At 46.4% G+C, this 19507-nt stretch overlaps 5 protein-coding genes across 5 annotated transcripts; 1 reads left to right on the forward strand and 4 right to left on the reverse strand.

Annotated features, from left to right (window-relative positions):
* Positions 1-473: 473 nt before the first annotated feature.
* Positions 474-1765, forward strand: SERLADRAFT_457336 (uncharacterized protein; the record flags this gene model as incomplete). The annotated part of the gene is made up of 6 exons (XM_007313690.1): positions 474-826; positions 880-1029; positions 1094-1137; positions 1189-1276; positions 1334-1371; positions 1445-1765. 6 exons carry the CDS (start codon positions 718-720, stop codon positions 1493-1495), a joined length of 480 nt encoding a protein of 159 aa, XP_007313752.1.
* A 630-nt stretch (positions 1766-2395) lies between these two features.
* SERLADRAFT_457339 (uncharacterized protein) lies at positions 2396-3822 on the reverse strand (the record flags this gene model as incomplete). The annotated part of the gene is made up of 3 exons (XM_007313691.1): positions 2396-3197; positions 3252-3728; positions 3792-3822. 2 exons carry the CDS (start codon positions 3574-3576, stop codon positions 2635-2637), a joined length of 888 nt encoding a protein of 295 aa, XP_007313753.1.
* Positions 3823-11726: 7904 nt separating this feature from the next.
* On the reverse strand, positions 11727-12947 carry SERLADRAFT_457345 (uncharacterized protein; the record flags this gene model as incomplete). Its single annotated transcript, XM_007313692.1, has 6 exons — positions 11727-11956; positions 12018-12101; positions 12164-12311; positions 12381-12480; positions 12551-12771; positions 12849-12947. The coding sequence occupies 6 exons, from the start codon at positions 12924-12926 to the stop codon at positions 11793-11795; spliced, it is 795 nt and encodes a 264-aa protein (XP_007313754.1).
* A 101-nt stretch (positions 12948-13048) lies between these two features.
* Positions 13049-14898, reverse strand: SERLADRAFT_457351 (uncharacterized protein; the record flags this gene model as incomplete). The annotated part of the gene is made up of 5 exons (XM_007313693.1): positions 13049-13771; positions 13825-14025; positions 14088-14342; positions 14397-14648; positions 14708-14898. 5 exons carry the CDS (start codon positions 14871-14873, stop codon positions 13431-13433), a joined length of 1215 nt encoding a protein of 404 aa, XP_007313755.1.
* A 2965-nt stretch (positions 14899-17863) lies between these two features.
* Positions 17864-18466, reverse strand: SERLADRAFT_378473 (uncharacterized protein; the record flags this gene model as incomplete). The annotated part of the gene is made up of 3 exons (XM_007313694.1): positions 17864-17915; positions 17985-18242; positions 18293-18466. Coding segments are annotated over 3 exons (422 nt in total), but the record flags the coding sequence as incomplete, so codon positions are not given.
* Positions 18467-19507: the final 1041 nt, after the last annotated feature.

A 19507-nucleotide genomic window follows, 5' to 3' on the forward strand; every position in this document is an offset into this window, starting at 1 on the left:
TGGAAATAAGGCTGCCTCAGCCGGAGCTCACAGAATATCTATGAGTAATACTCGTTGTCTGCGTCAGAATGCTGTTTTTGCAGAACCTGCGGGTGCAATTGTGAAAACATGTTTCTTCTTCAACTGCATCTGGGATGATAGGACTTGAAAATGATAAGGAGTGATGCCAAACCTTTCTTTCACGAGACTGCTGATTTCATCGGAACTTGGTGTCTCGAAGCGTCCGGACTGCATACAAAATAAGAAAAGAAAAAGTCACGGTCACATTTCTGTTTTTGAGTGAAAGACGTCGGATTTGGTGGCAATCTTCGGTGGTGCAGATAAACCAAAATCTGGCGCCACTACAAGTTTTGCCAGTCGGCCATATGTGTTATGCTCAACTCAAGTTTCGGTAAAGTCTCGGATAATTATATAATCAAATTATGTAATCGCAAGCACTAGGATATAGCATACACACATATGTCGACTGGTTTGGAGTCTGGGCGCAGACAAGCTTTTCCGAAAACGCTGTAACTTTGGCCACTAAATCACGCGAGGCGTGCGACTGTACATCCTCAATAGTAGACCGCTTACCCCCGCCGCGGAGTCCCGTGCCCAATAGCGGAACGACAAAAAACGCAGTCGTGAATTATAAGTTTGCTAGTCTTACAACAGTTTCGACTCTTACCTCGCGTTTGTTATATCTCTTCAAGTTGCTTGAGCGCCTATACTCCTGATATGTTTACTATGTTTAGACAAGCTACGCGGTCTCGTTTGTCATTTCCTTCCAGAACGGTGAGAGGACTTCCCTCGCTCCAAGCTGCTCCTCTTTCTCGGACCATCGTCAGTATGTATTTTTTATCTGTTTAGACGAGGTTATTGTAATTGGTGTGCTCACAGCCAAAAAGTACACCGTTGAGCACGAGATAGTTCAATTCGATGACGAAACGCACACGGGAGTGGTCTCTATTACGGACCATGCACAGTCAAGTTTAGGAGACGTAGTATTCGTCGAGCTTCCAACTGTAGGAAGCCAGGTTACGCAGGGTGGTCTGTGCATTTGTGCTATGCAAGCCAACCAGTGTCTCAAGTAATGGTTGGATTTTTTTTACAGACCAAATTGGGGCCGTCGAAAGTGTGAAGGCAGCTTCGGACATCGTTGAGTTCTTTCTTTTCATTGGCTTAGATATTCGTGAACATTATTGTTAGTATGCACCGGTATCGGGTGAAGTTCTTGAAGTCAACGAGAGATTAAACACGGAACCTGGACTTTTGAACAGATCTCCAGAGGATGAAGGTCAAATTTATTATCTAATGAAAGGCGCATAGTGGGTAGCTCATTGCGTATTTCTAGGCTGGCTCTGTAGAATCAAGCTGTCCACGCCAAGCGAGGCAAGTTAACCGTTTTATCATCAGTTCGTGCGTGAAAAACCACAGCTGATGCAATCTGCCTTGTTATTAACAGGTGGATTCTCTACTGACACTTGAAGCGTACAAGGAAACTTTCGAATCATAATTTCAATTAGATTACATTCAGTATTGAGGCTGCTTTCTTTTGTTCCACACTTCAACGTGTTTATGGAATACACCCAAGGGCACTTCTTGACAGTCAGAAAATGTATTCGAGAGAAACAGCTGAGTGAAATAGTTATCACTGTCGCAATTGAAATTACGGTATTCGCCCCTGTTCGACAACAGAGAATTGGCAGGGACTTGGAAACCCCATAAAATCTTATCAAACATGGTCTAATATGTAAATGTCAATCAATTTTGGTTACGTCCGTGGATTATCGAGGATCAGATTGATCTCCTACGTTTCATGGTTCCAAAATCACTCAGTCAGAACTTCGCCGATGAACGCCCGCATACGAATCAATTCTCTACAATGTTGGTAAACCTTTAGTGTCGGTTGACCGTCGAAGGCCGACAGCATCAGCTTGATCTATCCAGTCCTGATGGCTGCTGGAACCTTGATGAACCTTGACTTGCAATAACAAAGAGTGTGAAAAGTGCAACCAATTACTTTGAGAGTAGAAAGCGTTCTTTTTCATATCTCTGAGTTGAGCACTGCTGACGATTAATCGTTCTGTTTCAGTGATGATATCAGTCAGCCGCGTCCATGCTAATGATGAATATGATTTTCCAGGTTTGGTACTGATTTTGCTACCCGAAATGCATAGGAAAGGCCAGACACTTCGATACACTGTCCAACTAGAACCGTATTTCTGGTGCGATCCGAACTGTACGACATGAAAGTGAGGTTGGCCTAAGTGATACCATCCCATCCGTAGGCTTGATTTAATGTCTTTTTTGAATCGACCCCCCACAGTAACATAGGAACCGCGAGGTAATCTTCAAGCTTTACCGAACCCTGCTAAATCTATGTGTGTTTACTTTCACACTTCTCGTCCCAAGGAAAATTGTAATGCAATGATATACAGAGTCTTGTTGACCGAAAATGGAATCAAAATACAAGGTTATGCAAATCAATGGAAAAAGGCAGCCTTAATCAATCGTAATTCGTAACAACAATGCAGGCCATGAAAAAAAAAATAAGATACAAAATCATTGGGGAGGTGGGGAAAGTGCACCATAGTCGTTGTAATCGTAAAATAGTCGTAAAAGCGTAGAAGGAGAAATGATAGGTTTACACTCTCACAATCGTCTAACGCTTCTTGCCCGCCTTGCTCTGGTCCGGTGAACCCAAGAAACCTTCTCTCCCACATCATCTTCTTCCTTTCCCTCAGGCTGTCCTGCCACTTGCACTGTTCTTCGCCTCTTTGTCACCCTCGCTTTGCCATACTCTTCACTCCTAGGGTCGCGGTACTCTATCGGCCATGCAGGTCTCAGCGCAGGGATAGGGAACGGTGCACGTGAATGCTGGACAATCCTGCGCCCGGAGGGTGCCCACGTAGCGCCACGACAGTCAGCGGGGGTAGTGCCGGATCGTAATCGACCGAGCGGAGAATCCACTGCGATCTGGAAAGCGAACTGTGACTCGAGGGCCAGTGAGCACGTCACCGCGGCGGAACCCTCATCTGCAATGTCAGACAGAATGGAGGAGATGTCAAGGTAGGCGGGTGAAGCCGACATCGACCACTCCATGACATCTTGTAGGCCTAGAGTTTTGGGGCGAGTAGTGTTGAACACACCATCTTCGGTGACAGGGGAACACAAGGGAGCATTCACACCCGCACCTTCGTTTACCACGTCTAGCCCTGAACACAATACCACTTTAGCCATCTTCGCAGCTTTTAGACAGTTTCACTCACCTGCAATCCTACAGCTACATCTCCCAGTCTTCTCTTCGAGGCCTGCACATCTCTGCTTCAACTCATCGAGCTCCTCGCCTTGTGATATACAAAGGAATGCCGCTTCCGTCACAGTTCTATCCAAGTCTTCAGCCTTGGTAGTCATTTCCTTTAAATCGTTCTCCACCACGCGATGTTTCTTCTGAAGCTCCTCGTATTGGCTTTCTGCAGCTGTGCACTGTTTTTGTGTGGCGAAGAGCTCCTCACGAACCGTCCTAACCTCGTTAACAAGCTTGTCAGCCTCGAGAGAAAGCCAGGAGACCCTGTCTTGTTGATTAGGAATCATTAAAGCTGGTTTCACCCCTGTAGATCCATACTGCCTCGCACGCTTGGCCCTGACTGGTACGATGTTTGTGAGATATACGAATTCGACCTCTCTCGAGCTAATCGTCCGCACTCTTGTGAGTGCAGTTGCCCACTCAACAGATTTCCCGTTACCTGAATATTGACAAGTATCAAGAAGAGAGGTGAAAAATAGGATAACAATGCTAGAAGGCTTACTAGGAGCCGCCCTATTGGGCGGTAGACAAAGGCCCATCGAATACGCTGAACAATCCGAGTTGTTGAGAGTCGCCATACTGGTCCCAGGAACAAAGTCCGAGGTTGCATCTATCTCTTCAACCCTATTTAACACTGAATTGTCCGAGTCAAGGGTTGCTAAACCAGAGCCGGAAACTTGAGCAGGGTCCGAAGTATTTTCTGTCTCTTCATCCGTGTCTGCAGGGACTAGGTTATACACCAAGCCATTAGGCAAACACTAGGATAAGCGCAAAACACGCACCGTGACTATCGTTGCTGAAGCAAGATCCCGTCGGAGAGGGAGGAGAAATGATGTCTGGAAGCTCATTGCGCCCAGTAGCCGGACAATCTTTAGAGTGGAGGTCTGTGATATAGGTTAAAATCTGGGCATTGTCCGTAAAAAGTAGTACCGACCGCCTTCGTTTAATTTTTCCTTCTTATACATCTCTAATCGTGAGGTCAAGAAGAGTGTTTCCGCCTGCTTGATCCCTAACTCCCACTGCAGTTCTGCATTCTTTCCCTCCAGCTGTCCTACTGAACCACGTAATTTCTGAGCAAGAATCAAACCGATGAGGAATAGCAGCGACATAAAGCGAGTCAAAACTCACTTTCAACTCTTCTATATACTGTTCAGATTGAGCCTTGAGTGTATTGTGTTGCTCTGCCAGGACGACGGCACGGCCCTCTTGTCGCTCCAACTCTTCCTCCATCTGTTCATACTTTTGAACAAGCTCCAGGTACTCGACCTCGAGCCAATTTTCTTTTTTTAACATGGACGTCCGAAGAGCATCCATGCCCCGTCGCCTCTCTTCCAAATCAACCTCATCATCAACCTCACCTTCAGCGACAAAGAGAGCATCCTGTACAGACGACACGATGTCCTCAAAATTCTCGATCTGTTGGTCACTGCTGGACTCGAGGGTGAAAAGCGGTTGCGTAATTTCGATGTCTTCGAAGCCCTTACGTTCAAGCCTTTCAATCCGTTGGTCGCAGTTAAAGTGCAAAGAGAAAAAGGGTTCCACAGCTTCGGTATCTTCAAAATCTTCGTTATCATCCTCGTCCTCGAGCTCATCCTCGAATCGCTGATTGCAGTTAAACGCTACAGTGGAAAGCGATTCCGTGGCCTTCGTGACTTCAAAATTATTATGTTCAATACCCTCGATCCGCTGGTCGCGATGAAACTCCAGAGCGTAAAGCGGTTCCACGACATCAGTGTCTTCGAAGCCGTCATGCTCAAGCTCCTCGATCTCTTGGTTCCATTCAGACTCCGAAGCCAAAAATGGTTCGGTAATGATGACTTCGAAGGCCCTACGGTCGAAATCCTCGACCCCCTGGTCGCAGTTAGACTCTAGAGCAAAAAGTGGCTTTGCCAAAGTGTCTTCAAAGCCCTTCGGCTCGAGTTCCTCGATTCCTTGGTCAAACTTAGCCTCCAAGGCAATATATGGTTCAGTTACTCCGGTCACGGCATCCTCTGAGCTCTCATGCTCGATCCGTGGGGTGGAGTAAGACTCTGGAGCGCACCACGATTCCGTGGCCTCCGTGTCTTGAGAGTTGTCGTCCTCGATATCATCTTCGATCCCTTGGTCAGAGTAGGACTCTAAAGCAACAAACGTTTCCGTTGCTGCGGTGTCTTCAGAGCTTTCATCTTCGAGCTCATCCTCGAGCTGGCTGTCCAGGCGACTTTGCAGTTCGATACGAGCGACGAAAAGTTCCTGAAAGTTGGCCTTTAGTAGTTCCATTCTGTCTTCAGCATTCACTGCCCTAGCTTCCGCCTGGGCACACCGGCGTAATAATTCCTCTTGATTCTTATCAACATATCTCTCCCATACTCTCTGCTTGAATCTTTTGATCCCAAACCGCCTCTTCTTCCTGACACGGAGAATCTCGGAAATAACAAGCTGCTTCTTGTCCCGTGCACCATTCCTATCCCTGGGAGCCGAGATAGGAGATATGCCTTCAATAGTAGTAACAGCGACTGGGGGTCCGTTCGCTGACATAACATCATTGATGGAAAATGATGGCAAAGAAGGCTGATTTTGTAGAAGCAAGTCGACGGACCCGGACCCTACTACACCCACTACAAAACCCCATAGCATAGGCACATACTTGAACAAAAGGATGATGACACATATCAATATCGTCAGTGTGATCTGTAGAACTCGAGCTGCGAGAACCACACAGAAAGAGTCGGACTCCATAATTAAATCGAGCTTGTGGCTTGGGTCAACAGTAGGAGAACCGTTGGATACTGGCATGGTGGTGTGCGAGATTGAATGAATGGATGACCTGTGATAGGACTGTGTGTGGCAAATAGAGGAGGCGTGTAAAAAGAGTATGATGGAGGAGCAAGGGAACACGAAAGCACCTTGCATCTGGTTATGAGGTATTTGTATGCAGCATACGACGACCTGGAGGTTGACTCGAACCACCCAACGCTCGATGTCTTCAATGTCAGTCGCTCCAGTGACAAAAGGGCCGGACTAAGAGGCTGACAAGGGATTTTCTCAATGTCAGCCTCCTGTAGATGGCACGAATGCGCGTCCTACCATGTTCGACAAGAGTGGCAAACTCTCGTCGCGACTCAAAATACCTTGATTGTGATTCTCCCGCGTTGAATTTGTCGCCATCGTGGAATATGAGGAATTTCGAGGTGGAAAAGACCAATGTTAGCATTATCAGTCGTTCTTCAACAAGAAACACACAGGACTGTCCTTGGTTCCTTGGAAGTTGATATTCTGTGAGCCAGCCTCCGCGAATGGTTCTTTTAGTCCTCGCTCTCCTTCTATTCCACAGTACTAGCCTCCTTGTAAATGCCCATGTATGTACCCGCACAGACATGTTCACTATCAATTAATAAAGCAGATTCAAAGCAGTATGTCGCGCACACGCATGGGAAAAATGTCTGGAGAAGCCCGAATCCGCTGGTTCTTTGTTCCGAAATGAGGCGCTGTTTCTGCCTAAACTGTTACTGACTTTTATGTTGGGATGGCGCACCATAAGTATAGCTCATCTTGTGTACTTACTTGCAGGGCAGGCCTGAAACTGGCCGTTAGCTTACAAGAAAAGAACAACTTTACCATGCACTGGCACGTGTACCTGTTGTTGCCCGTGGATGTACTGCAAATGCGAGGAGAGTGCTGATGTGAGGCTGGCTACGCCTGTTCGAACCGCGAGTGTATTTGTAATGCTGTTGATGTGACCGATCTGTCCGAGTGATGGACAGACCTTGGTGTGCGTGCATGACTCGTGAAAATGGAAATGAAGACTACCATGTTTGGACATCATGATTTGAAGTAAGTGACCTATTTGGTGCTGAAATATCTTTGATAGGTACCTACCTATAGAGATCATTAACTGTGCTGGAGATTGACTTGTTCTTTGAGCACGGTATGAAGTTGGTAACGCGTCATGCAGGTAAAAAAATATCCTGTGTAGGATTGGGCGAATCACATTGTGACCTACAAGTCACGTGCGACAGAAATAGTTAGAAGAGCGGTAGCATCTTTGCATACGGAGACGGTGAATAACAAGGAACGCTTATGCGATGCCAATGATCCATCAAGCCAGGTGGCATAGCACATCGCAGCATGAAGCCATCTCACAGAGCAACATTCACGAGTCCGATCTGTCGTGTTCCCCTATCATCAGTGGCTGTGCAGCAAGGACCGAGTACGTGTGACCTGTATGTATGTGCCAAGGACGGCTAAACAGAGGCTCGAAAGGTTAATTTTGGAGATAAGAATATATAGAAAACGAGAATAGGAAAAGAAACATTGGTGTGAGAGACCGGCCGCGGGGAGAGAGGGAGAATAACCGGAGCCTATGTTGTACAGGGTGGGAATAAGGCCACATCAAACACGATGGCCTACAGCGGTCTGCATCATGCCGAGCACGACTCATCGACACTGTTTCGACACAGACCTCCACTGACGACATTCGCGGACTTTCTATTTCGACACTCAGCCTATCACCGCTTCTGATACCGGAACCTTCAATTTCCAATTCCCGGGCGCGCACGTGATGCTGTGCCTCACAAATTGGGCGTGCTGCCAAATATAGCCCGTGCTTGCATTTCTGTGTTGTTTTCGGATGCAATGCCCCGATACGTATGATGGACTCGTCCGAATAAGGCGATGCCGCCGGGAGCGTGTTCATTGATCGTGGGAATAGAAGCGATGGGAGGGTCAGGGCGGGGTTGGGCGATTGGGTTATAAAGAGCCCACCCATCGCGTTGCCAATCTTGATTCAAATCTTTTCCCTCTCTCTCTTCCCCTCCTACGCACCCTATCCTCCCCTAACGAACATCTCAAATGTCCTCGACAATATATAATGTAAGTATTCCGCATTCTATTCCCAGGTTACCCACATCTTTGCGCCATTTCCACATCCTCATGCTACCACTGGTCACCTGCACTTGTCTTTTTCCAAGCGCTTATTTTTGAACCGAGAAAAGCACTGCGTCTTTTTCTTTGTATATGCACATATATTGGCACTCTACATGAATTTATACAATCATACTTGCCTCCTGTCTGAGCTTCCCACTGACATGCTCCCTTTAGCACAGAACGCTTCAGCCATCTGGCCCACCCGCTCAGGGACCTATCAGCCACGCGCGCCTGACAGAATCTTTTGATGCTATCAAACAAGAATTCGATGTCCTCAGCTCAGATTTAAACTTGTTGAGAAACCAGAGAGACGAGTATGAATCAAAAGGTCCGCCCCTCTCATTTTTTCAAATCCTCATTCACCTCTCAATCAGCTTCCCTATTCCCCAAACAGTCACCTCGCAAGTAAACGAACTAAATATCATTCGCCAATCCCTCTACGAACTTGAATCACAACACGGAAAAATCCGCCAACAGTACGAGGATGAGCTTACAAGGCTCCGAACAGAATTGCATGCCGCTCGTTCAGGCGCCCCTTCATATCCATCCGATCCAGCTCTTCGCGCTGATCCTGGCATTCGCGCCGATCCCGGGATTCGAGGAGATCCTGTTATTCGTGCGGACCCAACGCGTGGCGGGCCCTATCCTGACCCCGCAGCGCGAGCTGCATATCCACCGGACCAAGCACCTCGAGTTGGATATGCGGACCCTTATTATGGTCGTGAGAGGGACAAGGAGCGCGAACGCGATAACCGAGACCGAGACCGTGATATGGTCAGGGAGAGGGATTTGGGGAGAGAACGCGAGCGCGATATTAGGGAGAGAGAACGGGAAAGAGACAGAGATAGGCCTGGTGGTGAAGCACCACGTGACGCAAAGCGAATAAAGACTGAGAGGATGAAGAGTGATATTGCGAGAGCTGGTGGGTAGGATTCTTGTTGTCCTTTTTCGAGAAGGCTGTTCTTTCCCTTTATATTCTTGGGCTTCTCGACCTTTTTCATTTGTATATCACGTCTCATTTCTCCCAATCCACATATTTTCCCCTAACTTCGATGCCCTCCACTGCATTTATTCACCAACATTGCTTCAATCCGCCGCTTCCTTGCATTTATCATTATTTCGTTCACTTTTACGTTCTTAAACTAACTACTGCTTACAGATCCCTACTCCCCCTCGTTGAATACTAAACTCCCTCCTGCTCCGGGCCAGTCTTCTTCCATTTCGTCCTCCATTCCACCTGGTCAATCATCACATGCCCCTGCCTCCGTACTACCTCCGCAAGGTCCTTCCTCTTCTCTCGGTCAACCATCATCGAATCCAAATCAGCCACCTCATACACCTTTTGCAGGCCCCGGCCTTCCACCACCACCACCGGCACATGCCCCTTATCCACCCGGACCCGGTAATCCCAACCCAAACGCACATCCACCAGGGGACATAATTGGACACGCATCAAATGGCAGTAGTGTTTCAGGGCCAGGAGGGATGGGCAGTCAAGCGCTGGTTCCCGCCGGGCAGCAGACTGCAACGCAGTTCCCTGATGATCTTGACTTGCATAACGTACCCGCCGACCTCAAGAAGGAAGGCAGTGATTGGTTCGCAGTGTTCAACCCCAAGGTGAAAAGAGTTTTAGATGTTGCACTTGTGCATACTCTGATGCATGAGAGGTGAGTTAGTGCATTTTGGTCGGATCGATGTTTTTATTCTGGATTTACGTCTGCTGGAGCTGTGGGCATGCTTTATATGTTTGGTTTATTCTGATTTGGAGTTGCTCAATCATTACCTCTCTCATGGTCACATCTAACCCTTTTTGCTTTAGCGTCGTGTGCTGTGTCCGCTTTTCTGCCGACGGCAAATATCTAGCGACAGGTTGCAACAGAACAGCACAGATCTATGATACCAAGACAGGAAACAAGACCTGGTGAGTGCACCTTTGCAATATATATATATATCGACATGGAATGCTCATTTCTCGTTTGTTTATTATAATTTCTGTTGTTGTCTTGTGTATATATTTGTGGGCGCCGTGCATACGTGATCTCACTGGTGCATGTTTGCGTGTGATGTGCCCATGATTATACGTGCAATCACGCGCGTGTTCCGTGTGGCTTGCCTACGAAAATGAACGTACACCTACTACTTTGTCTACCTGCACACGACAAACAGCATACTAGCAGACGAAGGTGCAAGTAAAGCAGGCGATCTTTATATTCGCAGTGTCTGTTTCAGTCCAGATGGTAAATATCTAGCAACAGGTGCCGAGGACAAGCAGATTAGGGTGAGTGGGACATACCCTTGATATCGAAGTCTTCATTTACCTATCAAGCCCCCCCCCAGATCTGGGACATCGCCAAGAAACGCATACGTAACGTCTTTGACGGACACCAGCAAGAAATATACTCTCTCGACTTTTCTCTGGATGGGCGTCTCATTGTCTCTGGGTCGGGCGATAAAACAGCACGAATATGGGACATGATAGAAGGGTCGTCAAAAGTACTTACTATCAATGATGCAGACACGGTCAATGCTGATGCGGGTGTTACATCTGTTGCAATCTCGCCAAACGGGCAGCTGGTAGCGGCGGGAAGTTTGGACACGATAGTCAGGATCTGGGACGTTGCCACTGGTCAGCTAGTGGAGAGGTTAAAGGGACACAGAGACAGCGTGTACAGTGTTGCATTCACACCAGATGGCAAAGGCCTCGTCAGCGGGAGTCTCGACAAGACGCTCAAATTTTGGGATGTTAGCGGACTGATGGTAGGGCCAGGCGGGAAGCGGAAGGAGGTTAGTGGCCCTGGCAGTGGAGGGTCAGTGAATGGCAAAAAAGACGAGAAGGGGCTGAGTCGATGTACGATGGACTTTACCGGACATAAAGATTATGTTCTCAGCGTCGCTGTGTCTCATGATGGCCAATGGGTCGTTTCTGGATCAAAAGATCGAGGAGTACAATTTTGGGATTCACATTCTGCCACTGTGCAGTGTATGTTGCAAGGGCATAAAAACTCTGGTACGTGCATTTGTTTCCCATCGTTGTCAAGAACTAACGATGATGTGCTTGTTTTTTTGGGATTAGTTATTTCGATAGATTTGAGCCCAGCAGGTAGTATACTAGCGACGGGAAGTGGGGACTGGCAGGCGCGGATATGTGAGTTTCTCTATTACTGTTTTTTTCTTCTTTCCCGTTCCTGTGGATGCATTTCGAGGTGCTTGAATGTCCCGAATGCCTCGTTGTCTGATGCTATAAACACAGGGAGCTACCAAACAATGTAATGGATACATCTGGGCGCGCTTTAGATTATGATCATAACGATGGCCACAACTCTGGTCACCAAGTCCATGTGGCACCGCGGATGCCTACGTTTGTCAAGGACGAAGTGGTGTTGATAGTTGACGAAACTTGTAAGGAATACTATGGTAGTGAAACTTTATTGTAATTCGAGACAGCTGCTTATCTAAAACGTATTACTTTCACGTCATATTGTGATGCGTCGTTTTTTCTGAATTGCTGTTCAATATAAAACATGAATACATCAAGTTGCGTCACTCATCCAATGTATAGATTTCAAGCTTTTGTACAGATCGTAATTATGTAATGCTTTCAATAATCGTCTTCGTACTCATCGTCGCTGCCACGTCCCCTGTGCCCAGGTTTTTGTTTGCTCACGACAGAGCTAAAGCTGGAAATTGTGCGTGCAATTACCTCGTCCAGCATTTCAGGAGGAAGATCGTACTCGGACCCTCGCACTACGATTGCATATACAGCTAATGAAGATAGGCTTTTAGAACTACTGGGATTCGAGGAGATTACGAGTTACAGTTTTACCATCTTCAATTTTCTCTAGAGATTGTGCGGTGACGACTTGCTTCTTGGACAGTCCTCGAACATATGGGCACAGTCGCTCGAAGTCTTTAGTTACAAAAGAGAAGAAAATCGTTAGCATGGTTTGATATTAAAGTATAGTTTCTTGCCTGCTTTACAATGCCTCACGAAAGCACATACTTCTCCTGCTTTGGCCCGTCCGCCTCTTCGAGCAATGCCAGAAATCGCATATCGCATCAGTTCTCCCGTGAGATCCGATAGCCCGAGGAGATAGTCTTCCAACGGCAAGGGAAAAAACTGAGAACAGAGGAAGCCGCAGTCGAATTAGATAAGAAATAAGCGTACGAAGTGTGCGGTCCTACGTACAGGGACTCCATTATCGTCTGACAAGGAGGTTCTGACTTGGCCATATGTTATCAAGGTCCCGTACTGAATATAGTGTGTGAAGCTCAGAGCCTCGATGTATCTAGATGGAAGACACACGATAAGAGTGAAGGTGAGGTGTCAAAAAACGTGTCAGCGAATGATATACACACTCTTGAAGACCCGGTGATATTGTCTGATGATAACGCCAAAACTGCTCGTCTGGTACTTCATCATTCATCCGGGCATATATTGACTGCACTTCTTGCAGTTTATCTCGACTACGTTTGGCCACACTTTCGGAGTCGGGTGTGCCACCACTGGCGGTTTCCATCATGAGACGGTGTACGAGAAATATGATTTTCTTCGATAGGTTCGTAACATCTCGGCTTATCTACCAGACGAGGTGCCAATGATGGTATAACCAAGGTGTCAGAGAGATGCAGATGAAGGACTCAAAAGAGCGCAGACCTTGATCAACCGCTCCCTTCTATCATTATACTCATCTAAATTTTGCCGAAAGTCGTCAAAAACACCACTAAAAGCCATTCCAATTCTTTCTTATGATTCAAGTTTAACCCTGAAGCTTGAAGTTGGGCGCTTAGATAAGCGCCGTTTGGGCTCAGCGCCTAAACGATCTTTGCTGGATGTAGTATGGTTCTTGGTATTGCATTGATATAAAAACGTAGATATATTCCAGCGCTGGTATACACACATTGATGATACTTCTACGATTATCGATTATGTGTACTCAATGAAAATGGTCAAGAAGAGAACCGCTAGAGGATAGTATTAGCGGGGAAGGTATCAGGTGTAATACTAGTAGCCCAGATTTGGATGTGCCATTTCACAACATAGCTTGAACGCTGCTTTTTGGAAAGCAATCCAGGGACTGAAATAACTTATTGTCCGCGTACTGTTTGATCCCAATCAAAAAACTGCAAATGAAGAAAAAAAGAAGAAAAAAGTCCATCCTTAAGAACCTAGGCCATATCCTTAGCTGTGACGTTGTAGTCTGATGGTTGATCCGTTTTGCTGCTTTCAACAATCCTGTTAATCGTACACTCGGTACTCTGGTGGAATGTCTATGTTTTGGAGAGGTCCGCCGTCAAGCCTTAGGCCAGCATCCTCATGCACGTGCCTCGTGGGAAGTTTGGGAGGCGATGATGGAGATGAAAGGGACTCGGAAAGCACTTGGGACAGCGTTTCGTCTGCAACAGGTGCAGGTGTATTAACGTTGGAGGATCGTGCATCAGCCGCAGAGGCAGGTATCGTATTGTTGAGAGAAGGAGGTGAGCTAACGAGCCCATGCCCATGCCCAAGCGCGCTTGTGAACGAGGAAGGAGTAGGAGTGTTACGATACGGTTCGACGACGCGTGGTAACCCGCGATTTGCTGATAAACTAGATTTTAATATGAAAAAGGATGGCTGCTGCATTATGGCATACCTGGCGGTAGTGGCGATGAGAAGTTGCCTGGTGGGGAAGAGTTGGCGTCCGAGGGCCATGTATCGGGCGCAGAGGCAAACATCGTACTGTTGAAAGAAGGAATCGAGTTGACATGCTGGTGCCCAATTGTGCTACTGAATGAGGCTGGCATAATAGGAGCATCACGATATGGTTCGACCATATGTGATAATACGCGATTGTCTTTAATGTGAGAAACTAGGTTTTAGTATTTTAAAAAAAACGGATGGCTGATAATGGCATACCTGGAGGTGGTGGTGATGAGGAGTTTGCTGCTAGCGAGGCATAAGAACGTCTATGGCATCGATATAGGAGAAACCCAAGAATCGCAAGAATCGCGATACCGACAACCCCACCAAGCGTACCAGCTAGAATAGGTACAAGGTGTGTAGATCCATTGTTGGATGATGGGCTTGCAGAAGGCGTCGAACTTGCAGAAGGCGCTGAACTAGAAATCGTCCCTGTTGTAGAAGGACCCGTATTTGGTGTAGTCGTACTGACTACAGCACAGTAAGTGGGCTGGCAATTTGTCATTCCGAGTCACATAAACGAACCTGGCAGAGGCACATATGCATAGTAATCGAACCATAGACTGCTGTTCTGGCTGGTGAGAGGGCTGATGACTACACTGTGAGTGCTTTCAGGCAGATCACCCGAGTCATAGAACAGCTGCTGATACAAGGTGGATTGAGTAATGGGCGCAGTGTAGGTTGCCGTAGCGTTATTATCCAGCGTGTAGTAAGAGATAGAAGGATTGGTGTTCAAGGTTGCAGGAGGGATAGTGCCATAAACCATAACACGAGAGCCTTTATCATAAAAAGTTGTTCGAGTGACGCCATAAGCGCTCAGAGGTCAAATAACGTACCTTGAAAAGAGAAAGATATCGACATCGCTGTTCCGTTGGGGGTTGAACCATGAGTGGTGGTGTCATATTCTTGAGAAACACCACCAAGCCACCATATCCCAGTTGATGAGTAAGTTATACTTTCATCACGATCATCTACTTTCACTATTGGAAGAGAGGAACTCATGGTTTGTGAACAAAAACGGGGACACGAAGAGCGTGACCAAAAAATAGTATTTAAGGGAAGCACCTTAAGCGCTTACTAGCTAATCCTTACTATAATAGGCTTGCCATCAGAACAAGGCAGTGTTCTTACCATCATGCTCCCAGGAATCCGCTGGTTTTGACAGCTGGTGCCAGACAATGAGGCCTACAACGAGGAATATTGAGAGTGCACAGCTTGAATAATGGAAGAAGTCCGTAACGAAAGGATCACCTGTACTGGTGGTGAAGTGTAGCTGAACCATGTTTTGTGTGTGCCGCGACATTTGTATCCGACAAAACCTTACCTGCGCCACAGTAACGATGTACAATCACACCATGTGGACTCGGAATGACCAATCTTTGACCATGCTTTGTCCTGACTGTTTCTCGATCAGACCTATCACGGAACAAAACTCGTTCCGCTACGGAAGTAATATTGCTGGTGAGTCAAATATCACCCTTTCAGACCAAGTTATGAAAACGGGTTGTAACAGGTCAGACTCAATCGTCGCAGAACGACTCGGATGGGACCAGAGTTCAATAGCATGTATGGATGCCCATTCTGCGTTAAATAAGCAAGAATTTCATTGACTTGCATCAATAGCCGAATCATAGTCGCCGCCGACCAACAAAGGCAGCGCCACAATAAAGAGGAGGGGCAGCAGGACTTCGACGTAAACGAATGAATTTTATGTCTGTGTCGTCGACTTCTTCCTGGAGACGGATAATGCAAGATAAATGAGTAATTACCACACTGACCTCGCTCGCATCGCAATTATCCCGGGTAGACCAAGTTGACCCACTGCGAGAAGTCCCTCAGTAATACACAAGGAAAACATACCTTCTATTAGTAGATGGACGTGCTTCTTTTCAGATAAGCAAATGGGCTTAAGCCCTGGCTCATCTACTAGCAACGAGCTGTGTCAAGTTATGATCAATATATTCTGAGTTGTCCGACCGTACTGTTAGACGTTGTATAAATGAAGTAGAGATTGAAATCGAAGGAGCACCCATGGTATTGTCTAAACCTGGAGAAGTGATGGCAATCAATATGGGCATCGACTGTTCATTGTCAAGTCGCAGTATTTCGGAGGACATGACATCATATAAAGCCAGCGATATCAGTCGGAGAAAGGTTGATATCTTGAACGTCGAAGCCAGTACTTGAGATGAGTCTATCACAAGTGGTCATTTACAGGTCGTAGCTAGAAAGACCGAGTTAAATATGGAAGATATATTGATTAGAGCTTGACGCACCCACGAAGACACCTCGAATGGCCAAAAATGTGGCACAAATGATGGATACTCACCGTAGCAACGGATGGTTGAGTTCAAGTTCTAGTAGCAAGCGTGATGTGAGCGGTGAAAAGACAAGAGAGAGTGGCTATTCCTGTTAACACCCACATCATGACGTCCTGGCTGACAGGTCCAACCAGAACCCGAACAAATGCAGTCCAATTGATCATCATGATACCACAGAAACTGTCAATGGGGGGGTATTCAGTGGCGTAACTGAACAACTTGATTACGAATATCTCGGCGAATATACGCAGTCCAATTCAAGGAAAACGTTGCTAGGGCCATTCCTCTGGAAAGAAATCCCTAATACTACAATTCTCGACCTTGCTTGTCGGTAACCGCAAGATAGTAGCAATCAATGGGGATTGCATGACGCGGAGGTTTCTTGTATAAGTCATGAATCGTTATATATATAACACTGTCCGCTGGGCAATCCTGGACCCAGCTTACTGGAGTGCACATATCCAGAACCATCTAGGTTTCCGAACTCGAAGGCTTACCTTAACATTTATACTCCTGGAACCTGATTCACCAGAAATAAATATAAAGCGTAGTACTGCGCATCTACATATCAAGGGGTCAATCATACAGTTCAATCCAGATTTAGTGAGGGCCCACAACGTTATAACACAAACGTGAGCAAGTGCAGTCGATTCTCAAGCATATAGTTTTCAGGCTTAGCGTTCAGCGTTCAGCCACGGGGTCAGTAAGGACATTATGGGCATAATGGAGAAGTCAGAGCGTAGAAAATTGGACAATCACATTGGAAGAGGGAGGGCTAGTGTGTCCAGTACTTGTCAAAGACTGGAAAGGTGATACCAGCGTCTATAAATTCAGATGTTATGACATAGTCCGTCTAGAAGTCCAAATATAAAGCAATCCACAATTAAAAAGAAGATGAAAGTGTTTACTGGCCAGCCGTCCAACGCATGATCATGTTCAAAGGAGAATATTTTAAGGAGAAATGTCGACTTTCTTTGTAGGCTTTATAACGAATTGTCGCTGTGGTAGAAATCCTTCTTACGCAGTGTGTTGAATGTACACTCAATCATACTGCTGATACGTTGGCGGAAGGTCTATTCTTTGCAGAAGTCCACCACCGAGCCTCAGGCCACCGGCCCTACTCACTCGGCTCTCGGCTGCTTGTTCTCTAGAGGTTGCAGGTGCACGAGGTGCAATTGTTACGGGGGTTTCAGAGATGGTGGAAGGAGCAGAAGTTGCATACGGAGCTGTATTGGATGATATGAATGATAAAGGCTGAGGTGCACTGACAAAGGATGGTTGGACACTGGTATGCGGCGACACCGTATTATCGGTAGATGCGATCGACCAGCCACTGGCAGGCCTGCGACAAGATGATTCCACATCCGAAGATAGTACGGTGCGAGCATCATGTTCATCTGCGGATTAGAAGGATTAGAAGGGAGGAAACAAAGTTAAGATAAGTGGTCTATGGGCATACATGGTGCTGATAGTATACTGCTGGGTGCTAACTTCGAGTAGGAGCGTTTATGGCTCCAATAGAGGAAAACAGCGAGAATTGCGATTAGGGCTAGACCAGCGATGCCTCCAAGTGTACCGGCTATAATAGGTACGGTAGAAGACTTCGAGTGTGAAGATGAACTAGGGGGAGACGGTTGAGGCAATGCAGTCGAGGAGGTAGACGTGGTCGATGATATTGCTGAGGTCGAAGATGAAGGGGAGGAAGAGGGTGCCGAATTACCTGTAATAAATGTACACCAAACGTCAGTTTATAAACCATCTGCCATCTGTCCTAGTCACTTAAACAAACCTGACGAAGGCAAGTACGTGTAGTAATCAAACCACAAAGTACTATTTTGAGTCGTGAGGGGGTTGATGATTACAGTGTGTACACCATCGGCCAAGTTCCCCGAGTCATAGAATTGCTGGTGATATTGAGTATTTTGTATGGCTGGGGCAGTATATGTCACCGCTGGGGTATTATCCACCTTATAGTAAGACACCGGAGGTATGATATTGTTATCTTTCGCAGGGGCAATAGTACCATAGACCATAACACGGGTACCTTGGACATGTATTGATATAAGAAAAGCAAAAATGGAAGCTAGACCATAAAAATACCTTGAAAAGCAAAAGATATTTCCATTGGTGTCCCGACAAGGATACTACCATGAGTGGTGTTGTCATATTCCCGATTCACACCACCTAATTCCCATCCATTTGATGGTGAGTAGGTTATAGTGTTATCACGGTCATCTACATAGATAATATTAGCCATGACTGGCAATGAAGGGCAGGGGAAAGAAAGGAGGAACTACTAGTAGTATTTATGTGATTCACGCACCTTCAAGCACTGACCGTGCATTGCCAGAGTCAGGGGACCACACCATCAGTCAGAGTTTGACAGAGAGATGGTAACTTTCCAGAAAAGTATATAAATATCGCTATCAGATATCAAATACTAGAATGGGTATAGCCTAGATGAGATGATTCGACAAGAAGCGTGTCAAATGATACTATGTCGGAAAAATCCACTTCATCTGATCAGGTATGACAAACGTCTGTAAGAATCCTGTTCCATCTGATGGTCTGACGTGTCGATGATTGAAGGCTGATCAGACCTGAGGCAGGAAATAATCAGGCAAGTCAACTGAGTACAAGTAAAAGAGACGCCGATCATTTCTGAACAGACATGGTCTGAAGACGAGACATTTGAAGACCCAAAATAGGCATATCAGGCGGTCAATGACGACCAGTGCGACACTACGGATCTATCTTCAGTTAGGACTACAATGTAGTTATGGATTTCCAAAACGTAGGAATATGTCACCGTCAACTAGATCCAGCAAATAAAAATGTTCTTCCTTCATATCGAAAGCCTGTATCATGTGAACCCCCCTAATCAAATACTGAGCCATTCCAACTCGGAGTCTCTAGTTTTTTCATACAAACGAGCACCGGACCATGTAGTTCTTGGGTTTCCATTCAACGGTTTGAACATCTTCACGAATGCGATATTGAACGAGGAAGAGTGATTAAAGCAACGAAATAAACTTTGGAGTGACAATTATGACATTTGTTTATAGTACGAGAAAACATGCATTGGCCTGATAAAACTAAGTGAAACTCAGCCACTGCCCAAGAGGCTATAGAAACAACTGAGGTATTCCTATACTAAACCCCCTACTACTTATAGTTGGAGGTGCTACTCGCTACAGTATAATGACTCCTAGGAGTACAATTGTGCTCCTAGGAGAACAATGGTTACTCCATGGAGTGGTGGCTATGCTCCATGGAGAACAATGGCTGCTTCGGCAGAGACCGGGTTTATCCGGT

The sequence above is a fragment of the Serpula lacrymans genome, assembly GCF_000218685.1.
Source record: "Serpula lacrymans var. lacrymans S7.9 unplaced genomic scaffold SERLAscaffold_2, whole genome shotgun sequence".
NCBI lineage: Eukaryota > Fungi > Basidiomycota > Agaricomycetes > Boletales > Serpulaceae > Serpula > Serpula lacrymans.